Here is a 9,875-nt window from a genome sequence, read left to right on the forward strand (position 1 = left end):
TCCGAGGATAAAACTCCTCTCTCTCAAGAGCAAAAATGTTCTAATGGTGAACTATCTGGCTCTGCTAAGACAAAAAATAACCTGCCTAAGTCCCACTTTAAAACCTAATCTTTGACCCAAAGGTTCTGCTGCAGTGTTGACACTGCCTGGCACCAGGATGCCCCCTCTGGGGAAATGGGCAGGATCCACCTCACTCATCACCTGGCATGAAAGAAACTCTCCCATGTTGAGTTGCCTCCTGCAGGGGCTCCCTAGCGTGACACCTGCTTACTCAGGTCGGTGCTAGTAACCAGAAGAGAGAAGGACTCAAGGACCATTATTGGGGCAGTACCAGCTGCAGCGGGGAAAAGCTGTTCAACCTGGTAACTCAGCTCAGGCACCAAATTTCCCCTGCTCTCAACAGCAGCTCCCAGCGCCCGCCCTCAACCTCCTGCGGGCAGCCCCCTCACTGGAGAGGGCGAAAAGTTGGAGCAAACTCTGGGGCAACCCCTGCTGCTGCCGAGCCAAGGTTGGCTCCTCTCACCTGGGCTCGCCCCCCTGCCCCCCGGGAGCTGTCCTCCCTCACCGTTGTGCTCGTCGTATCCCCAGTGCAGCATGGCCACCCACGTCCCTGCTTGCCGGCGAGAGGAGCAGAACGTCTGGCTGGCCGGAGCAAGACACGGGGCGCTCTGAAGGAGACAGGCGGCGCCCAGAGGCTTATAAAGTCCGGCTGAGTGCGGGAGCGACACGGCGTCGCTTGTAATTCCCACCTTCCGCCAGCTGGGGGGCCCGGCCCCTCCAGCGCGGAGTCACCTAGAGCAGGTAACATTGCTCCAGTAGCAACAGCAGCCGCTGATGGGATCATTTGTGTTCCTATTCACCAGGGATGGGCCTCAACACAAACCTTGGACCTGAAAAGTTCAGGTCTGGATCCAAACTTTGCGGCTCCCATCTGAGTTGTTTATTAATAGTGACATTTTTAACAGAGGACGTTTGCTTGCTGTCCAATGTTGCACGGGGGTAAGTGGCAACCGATGGTGCTCAGCATCCTGCAGGATTAGGCTCCTCACCCATGCATCTAGATAAGCCCCAGTCCTGCTACTGGATCCAGGCAGGTGCAGGGGTCTGCCCGCACAGCTCCAATTGTAGGACTGGGCTTTAAACAGTACAGGATGTGCAGCAAACTGACTTCATGTCAGTTAAAGGATTCAAAGCCTCTCCCTTCAAAAGCAAGAGAAAGAATCAAGAAAACACCTAAGTTATACCATCCAGGAAAAGGCCTTGTAAACGTCTATGCATTTTATGGCCCTCATCACCAGAGTAGCTGAGCATGTCCCAAGTATTTAACAATAGAAATAATCTCTCTCCCTTTCTTCCTTTCCAGGCCTGTAGGGGGGAAAACTGATTGTATTACGGGGGAGGGGGGGAGGTTAAGGGATTTGTTTGCTTTTAACACATTATCTATTTTGTGTGTGTGAATCTGTGTCTGTCTTGATATTCCCAAACAAAGCATTAAAAATCATGAGTTAGGTTTAAATATAATGAACTTGACTTAAAAAGCCTGAGCTGTGGTTTTGTTTGTTTTTAAATAGGGGTTATTTTTCTTTGTTTTCTGAGGGTACACTTGGCTGTGCACACACATACGAGCATATAACTGTGGTAATGATGTGCACGAATTACCAATTCAGTGGCTAAATGTCATTTGCACAAACAATTCCTGCAACAGTACATGTACAGTACTGAAAATCTGGCCCTAAAAGTAAGCTTTTTTATATTTTGTTTCCTGTCTTCATTGTAATAATTTAAAAAACAAAATACAATTATTGTCTAGACAAAGTTTTATGGGAACATTTCACATATAATACAAAAAATTAGAAAACAAAATGAAGCCTAAACCTACTCCTGAAGATTAAATGACTTTTTTCCAATGTACAACAAAATGCACGTATTTTGCTAATGACTCTGAATTCTACATTTGCTCTAGTTAGTTAATGGATTATGCATACCATTTATTTATATGCTACTCCAGTTCCTTTCTGTTGCTGGTTTTGCTTGTTTACCTGGTTTACTGCAAAGAGATGAAGATGATCTTGGAAGGATAAGTACTAAAGATGAATATTTTTAACTCGATTCAAGAAGGAATGTGGTTCCAAACAAACAACCCAAAGGAAACCAAGGAAGTATTTTTATAAATTAGTTTTAACCTCATAGTTAAGCACATTACATAGCTAGCCATGATTCAAGTAGAAAGCTGAATTTTCCAATATTTATATAAGTATAGACTGAAAAATAAGAGCCACAGATTATATGCAATTTTAAAGAACCACTTGATTCTCTGATGTGTAGCATAACCAGAAAACCCTCAGGCTGATGTCCTGAGTAAAACAAAGTGCTGCCAAATGCAAATGGAAGAGAGAAAATGTTTTGTGGGGTTTTTTTATATATCTTTCCGTTATAGTAACTCCAGGGATTATTTGTAACAATGAGAGGTACAAAATTTTCAGATGGAAGTGAGATTTCCAAGTTTATGGCATCCCTTTAAGTTACTCATTTGGGCTTGTATCCTGCAAAAATTTTCATGTGTGCTGGTAAACTTTACTCACCGTTTGACCATTTGACTGCTCATAGTGTACAAAGTTAAGCATGCGGGTCTTTGCAGGATTGCCTTGTGTTTGAAAAGCAACCTTCTACTGCTTTCTACGGTAGGAAAAGCTGTAGTTCTTTTCTAATGAACAAAGAGTTGATGACACTGAAAAAGACTTTCTTTCTGTACCTATGGCAAGCAGAACAAAACACTATTTGATATTACACTTTTTTTAATTAAATGCATCTATAATGCTATCATTTTGTTTACCCTGTAAAATATTTGTTCATCATTTTATTTGGTGTTTCTAAATGATTTGTGAAGTCTCTGTTTTTCCACAGTGATGGTGAACAAATACATTCTCTCCAAGCAATATGTACTTTGAACCCCAGCTAGTCTCACATAAAATTCCCATTAATAGAAGTCAGTTGGAGTTTTGAGTGAGTGAGGATTGCAGAATCAAGCCCAGGACCATTAGCAGAGGCATTAGCCTGAGCTCTGGCCCCATTATCAGCACAGTAGGACTACTATTATGATATGAAGACTGAGAGAGGCTTCACCAGCAATGGTAGTGGACATCCAGTATGGTTTGTAACAGCACGGATGTGCCTGTGCTAAGCTGTTTTTTCCAGAGATCATCTGTTTTACAGCACCTAAAAGTGTGCTAGGAACTTTACAGCAACATAAAAATTAGAAGATCTCAGTCCTGAAGAGCTTACATTACAACAGAAATCCTATTGCTGTATTGCACCTCTCTGCCAAATGGTATCTGTGAAGGAGGTGACACTCTGTGGTAGGTGTCATTGTAGAACATTCTGCTTCCTTTACCACAAACCTTTTCAAGGACCTGCTAGAGTAACTGCTCAGTTGCTAAGCACAGATACAGGTGGAGAATAAGGAGGGAAGAGCACAGATATGCCCACTCTCTACCCAGGTCCTGCCATTTTGTAGCTTGTCCAACCCTCACCACTCCCTTTATTAAGTGCAAAAAGAACAGGAGTACTTGTAGCACCTTAGAGACTAACAAATTTATTTGAGCATAAGCTTTTGTGGGTTACAACCCACTTCTTTGGATGCATAGAATGGAACATATAGTGAGGAGAGATATATACACATACAGAGAGCATGAAAAGGTGGCCTCTCAGAGTTGAGCTCAGCATCCCACAATCTCAGCCTCTTTTTTAGCCCTGTGTGAGGTTTCATTTCAAAACAGACATGTACCTTTGTAAAACACCCAAAAGCCTTTTTTTCCTTTGGTTAATAACATTAAATATAAAACCTTTCATCTAGGAAGTAGCAAAAGGCATGAGAATTGCACAAGTTAGGCAAGGAGGTGTCCTACATTTCCATTCAAATGTTGTTGGAGTGGGCAGGAAGGCAGATGTCATCATAGAAATAACATTTATCACCTGGATGCTGCATTGAGTCAATAGGCAAGCACTGTCTGTTACCCTGTGCTTGCCAAGTGCCTGGCACAGCCAGGTGACTGATTGATCTCAGGGGGTTCTTCTAGGCCAGGGGTCGGCAACCTTTCAGACATGGTGTGCTGAGTCTTCATTTATTCACTCTAATTTAAGGTTTCGAGTGCCAGTAATACATTTTAATGTTTTTAGAAGGTCTCTTTCTATAACTCTTTAATATATAACTAAATGATTGTTTATGTAAAGTAAATAAGGTTTTTAAAATGTTTAAGAAGCTTCATTTAAAATTAAATTAAAATGCAGAGCCCCTGGGACCGGGGGCCAGGACCCAGGCAGTGTGAGTGGCACTGAAAATCCGATCACGTGTCGCCTTTGGCACACGTACCATGGGCTGCCTACCCCTGCTCCAGGCTCTTGGTGTGTAATTCAAGGAAGGCATTAACAGCAGGGCAAGAGCACGCCCAAGTTCAAACACATGCGGGCGAACGCCACCCCCTAGTGCTTGCTCCCGGTATGTCGGGTGGGAGCGTTGTTAATGATCTCGGGACAGGCCCCTAGGGAGCCATTGATTTCCTTCCTCCGCGTTGTCCAGCCTCCATTAGCCCTCACTAGCTTGTCCTGCCTCCTGCCCCACGCCCGCCTTAGTGGCCGGTGGGCACCGTGCTGCTGTTGGCAGAGCAGCCTCATTGTTTTCTTTCCCAGCCCCCGGGGGAGCGGAACAGCGGGGCCCGCCCGGGGGAAGGAGCGGGGCGCGTCCCAGGCCGGTGGGGCCGCCCCGGGCGGGCCCGTGGAACTGCGCAGCGCGCAGTGGCGGAGTCCCCGCCTGAGCCCCAGGCTCCCCGCCCCCATCGCCCAGCCGCGGCACGCGACCGCCAGGGCGGCTCCGGGGGCGGGGCCTCAGGATCGGGGTTTCCCTCTTCCGGGGCGGGGGAAATCCCCAGGAGCGCGCCTGTGATGACGCAGGGCGCTCGCGCAGCCGCCGCCTGTGAGACCGGACGGCAGCCGCTGCGGTGAGTGCGCTGCGGGTGGGCACGGGCACGTGGCGGGGGGAGCCCCTCGTGCGCCTGCCGGGGCCCGGCCCGGGGGAGCGCGTGTCCGTGGGGCCGGGCCGGGCGGTTTGACTGTGGAAGCGGGGAGCCGCCGTGAGGCAGCCCGCGCCCGGCCGCGCACTCTGGCTGCGGGGGGGCTGCTGGCTCGACCCCGCTCGTTACTCACGTCTCGGGGCGGGGGCGGGGGAAACGAAGCCTCCGCCGCCCTTTCCCGAGCGTTACCGGGGCGGGACCTGCACGGGGCCGGGCCCAGCGACCTGGCAGCCGGGCTCGCCGCGCCGCTCAGCCGTCGCCAGGCTACCCCGCCGCTTGGCCTGGGGACCCGCAGCCTCCTTTAGTCTGAGCCGCCCCCCTCCCGCCTCCTTATGGCCGAAGTTACTCCATTTTAAACAACCCCCAGCCCTGCTCTTACCTAGTGGGGGAGCAGGCCCAGAGACCGATGTTACTGGTGGAAAAGCTGGCGCGGCCCCCAGCCCACACCACCACCTACTTACAAGGCGAACCTCGTTGTCTTACCACCTTCTAGGCCATGGGCAAGAACAAAGCCAAAGGGTCAAAGCCGAAGAGCGTCTTCCACGTGGCCAACACCAGATCCCTGAAGGCCAAGAATAAAGCTAAACCGGTCACAACAAGTCTGAAGAAGGTTAGTAGGGCCACAGTAATAACCCCATGCAAACATTTTTTTCTTCGTTGTTTTTGAGATCTCCACCAAGCGTCTTTAGTTTAAAAAAAACAAACAAACCCCACACTGGACCAGTATGATGGGTAGTGCCCTATCAAATTCACAGCCACAACAAATGCTCCATGGATTGTGAAATCTGGTCTTTTGTGTCCTTTTGCCCTAGACTATACAGATTTCACGGGTGAGACCAGTGTTTTTCAAATTGGGGGTCCTGATCCAAAAGGGAGTTGCAGGGGAATCTCAAGGTTATTTTAAGGATGTCACACTATTGCCACACTTGTGAGGTGCGTTCAGAGCTGGGTGGCCAGAGAGTGGCAGCTACTGAGGGCCTAGCTCTGAAGGCAGCACGCAGAACGAAGGGTGGCAATACCATATCATGCCATCCTTACTTCTGTGCTGCTGGTGGTGACTTCACCTTCACAGCTGGGCTCCTGGCCGGCAGCTGCTGCTCTTCAGCTGCCCAGCTCTGAAGGCAGTGTCACTGCCAGCAGCAGTGCAGAAGTAAACATAGCAGTACTGCTAACCCCCTTACAATAATCTTGCGACATCTTCCCCCCACACACACAACTCCGTTTTGGGTCAGGACTGCTACAATTACACCACCATGAAATTGGAGATTTAAATAGCTGAAATCATGAAATTTACAATTTTTAAAACCATATAAGAACATAAGAAAGGCCGTACTGGGTCAGACCAAAGGTCCATCTAGCCCAGTATCTGTCTACCGACAGTGGCCAATGCCAGGTGCCCCAGAGGGAGTGAACCTAACAGGCAATGATCAAGTGATCTCTCCTGCCATCCATCTCCATCCTCTGACGAACAGAGGCTAGGGACACCATTCTTACCCATCCTAGCTAATAGCCATTTATGGACTTAGCCACCATGAATTTATCCAGTCCCCTTTTAAACATTGTTATAGTCCTAGCCTTCACAACCTCCTCAGGTAAGGAGTTTCATAAGTTGACTGTGCGCTGCGTGAAGAAGAACTTCCTTTTGTTTTAAACCTGCTGACCCATGAAATTGACCGAAATGGACAGTGCATTTGTAGGGCCCATCACCCATAGAACAGGGGCAAAAAGCCTTCAGTTTCCCACTATATAAAACATTAATGAGCATGGAGAGAGATGACTAAAAGCAAACACTATCCCTTTCTTGATTCACCTATTGGGCTAGAACAGAAGACAGGATTATATGTGGATATCCTGAACTAATACTGGTTGATAGGAACTCCATTGACACAGCTATTTGAAACAAACAAGAAGAAAACATCACAAGAAGTAGATGTTTACACTAGAACAATCAACTTGAAATCTAGGGTGAGTTGTTGGGTTTTTAAGAACTTTGGGGACTACCCTTTGCCTCTAAGTCTTACTGCCCATTTTTGTGGTTTTCCCCATTTTGTTTTCTTAAAAACAAACAAAAAATCTTGCCTTTATTGCTGCAAGACCTACAAAACCAAAAAGGGGAAAAGTTACTGGGTAAACAGTAAAACTGATTACATACAAAGCACTGTCAGAAACAGAAAACCCAACAGAAATAATCTAGGTTACTGGAATCTTTGTTACTAAAACTGGTTGGAAATTTATTTAAAAACTAGAAAATTGGATCTGAGTAAATGACAATTTTTTTTAACAACCCTTTTTTTTTAAACCAGCTCTTGCTGAAGTTTGTAGGTGGGAATATGATTTCTAAATTTAATGGTATTATCTTAATGAGTGCTGAAAGCTTGAAGGTTAGTCCACAAAACTGTTCTATATACGTCCAATACAAGGATTTCATGCTGTTTTATCTTGGAGATGGTTATTCTGAAAGTGGTTTTGCAGCATATTATTGATTACTAGGAAACATGACACTGAGCAAGACTTAAGATGTGATCTCTGGCTTAATGAGCTTTCATTCTAAAATGAGACAAAACTGTACTGTTCAGATGATTTACTAGACTTGTTAGCCACCAAGACTTGGCTTTGTTTTCCCAAAGCTTGTGTCACTCCTGAACTGCATAATCTGACACAGAATTAAACGGTTAAGAATCTAATAAAGGAACAGCGAAGACATTTTTTCCAGTACATATATTCAAACTGTTGGAAAAAATGTATAGCTAAGCCAATGGTAATCACATTTTTTCTGAGGAAGGTGTTTTAAGGAAAGACGTCTTAACTTTCCTGCTGCAAGTTAGACAAAACAGAATAAATCACTTAGTAGAAAGTTGGAATGTTACCAAAGCTATGGACTTAAACAGTGACTCAAAGGGGAAATGTTTTGTGTCACTGGCACCTGAGTATGTTATTCAGATACAAAGATAACTTTCAGTGACAAATAGCAGCAAGCTTATATTCAGGAATATCTATAGGTGGAGCCAAATCTCCATTTTATATAGTATTTTGTATTTAACAGTAAAACAGATTTGAGAATGCTGTTGTTACTGAAAAGTGGCCCATTAGATCAAGTTAAGATGAGATGAGCAGTTACAAATTACAGGTACCTACCTTCCTACCTGCTGATAGAAATAAAGAACCTGCCTGGACTGGGTGCCTCTTCATATTGGCTAAAATAAACCGAAGGTGTGACAGTTTGTCTCAACTAGTTTTCTGTTACGTGTTCCATTTCCAGAAGGAAATCTTTCTTCCCCTTTTATCTCCAATATAAACAAGTTAGCTTTGACCTATTTGTTAGATTTCTTTGCTAGTGATCCATTTATATGAAAGTTCTATTAAAAATTCACTATCTTCAATATTTACACATTCAAACAGTAGTACAATTAAAATATAATTTAAAGAATGTGCCCCACTCCGAGCAATTTTAAAGATAGAAACATTGTAAATATGTATAATAAATAGGCTATGAATAAGCCTTATCATATTAAGATCTCTTACTGCCTTTGACTAACTTGTACAATTTTTTCTCCTCTAAAGATAAACATTGTGAATGATGAAAAAGTTAGAACGGTAAATAAAGCATTTACTGAAGTACAGAAAGAAGTCAAACAACTATCAAAAGGCATTTCATCAAAATCTCAAAAGAGGCCTCGGGTAATAATTGAGTCCTATTAAATGCATCTTTGGTTGGGAGGGTAGCTGCAACCTCAGGTTAGAAAGATTCCAAAATTAAGGTTTAATTTTAATAACTTTTTAGGTCTTGACTGAAAAAATACAGTTGTGACCCCATCATGAAGAGATGTCGAGTCTGCAAGCAACCTTAGCAGTTCTTCTTAGAGCACAAACTCCCTTCTCAGTCAGAAGAGAGGAAATAGTTGAGCATCATTAGATTGTTGCCAGAATGGATTTTTCATTTAATATCTGGATGTTTTAGTTGATTTTTTTTACTCGTGAGCTTTAAAAATTAATAAAATAGATTTTCAACTGGACACCTTGATTCATCGAATAGGCATAGAAAATAGGCATAACCCTTAACATGAATAGGCATAGAAAATAAAGGTGGTTGCTTTTGCAAGACATCCTGGATCTCCTGGCTAACCATTTGATGACAGTGTCAATATGAAAAAATTAATTCCCCCCCCCCTTTTTTTTTTGGTAAAAACATCAGCCTCCTTCTGCTCCAATTGAAGCGTCCTCATAAAAATATAACATTTTCAAACAATTTCTCTCTTTCTGGAGCACTAGTGAGGCCCTATTAATAATTCAAGCAATCTCCCTGGAACAAGTTAGACAGTGTGTTAGTCTCTGTGCAGTAATAATCTCCTTCACAATTTTAGATTTTGTTGACTAGAGCATTCAAGTTTATCTCAATTTTGGCAATGTATGTTACGGGCACAGATTTTATTGGCTTTCCTCTGAAGCATTAAGTATTGACCACTGGGTCCATCTAGTCTAGCAAATTATATATTCCCCTAAAGTGAATAAGTTATAAGAAATGTAGGCAGTCTTGCAGTCCAATACACCAAGCTTATCAATCCCAGACAGCTAGTATTTGTTAGCTTTATATCTTCCATCAATCACATTTTTTATATAACCTCAGCTTCCTACTTTATTTAATTTATTTATTTTTAATTATTTTCAGGTTTCCAAGCACCTGGAAGGTGAACCAGCTGATGTGGATGCAGCTGCAAGCTTATTATCTCAGTTGTAATGCATAATGAAATATCTATGAATTTCAAAAGCAAAATTTACTGGCAAAAAAATCAGTGGATGGCACACACTGAA

At 44.1% G+C, this 9,875-nt stretch overlaps 2 protein-coding genes across 3 annotated transcripts in view; one reads left to right on the forward strand and one right to left on the reverse strand.

Moving 5' to 3' along the window:
- LOC123365321 (carbonic anhydrase 13-like) overlaps window positions 1–665 on the reverse strand; it is a 37,902-nt gene extending 37,237 nt beyond the window's left edge. Inside the window, exon 1 of one of the 2 annotated variants that reach the window (XM_045008064.1) lies at window positions 566–665. In XM_045008064.1, the coding sequence (XP_044863999.1) occupies window positions 566–596 (31 nt within the window). In that variant the 5' untranslated portion in view covers window positions 597–665. Of the gene's footprint in view, window positions 1–523 lie in introns of both variants that reach the window. The other variant, XM_045008063.1, reaches the window with a different exon arrangement.
- A 4,180-nt stretch (window positions 666–4,845) lies between these two features.
- On the forward strand, window positions 4,846–9,845 carry RBIS (ribosomal biogenesis factor). The gene is made up of 4 exons (XM_045005871.1): window positions 4,846–4,994; window positions 5,560–5,676; window positions 8,628–8,744; window positions 9,733–9,845. The coding sequence occupies exons 2-4, from the start codon at window positions 5,563–5,565 to the stop codon at window positions 9,799–9,801; spliced, it is 300 nt and encodes a 99-aa protein (XP_044861806.1). The 5' UTR covers window positions 4,846–4,994; window positions 5,560–5,562; the 3' UTR covers window positions 9,802–9,845.
- Window positions 9,846–9,875: the final 30 nt, after the last annotated feature.

Source organism: Mauremys mutica, chromosome 2 (genome assembly GCF_020497125.1).
Source record: "Mauremys mutica isolate MM-2020 ecotype Southern chromosome 2, ASM2049712v1, whole genome shotgun sequence".
Classification (NCBI taxonomy): Eukaryota; Metazoa; Chordata; order Testudines; family Geoemydidae; genus Mauremys; species Mauremys mutica.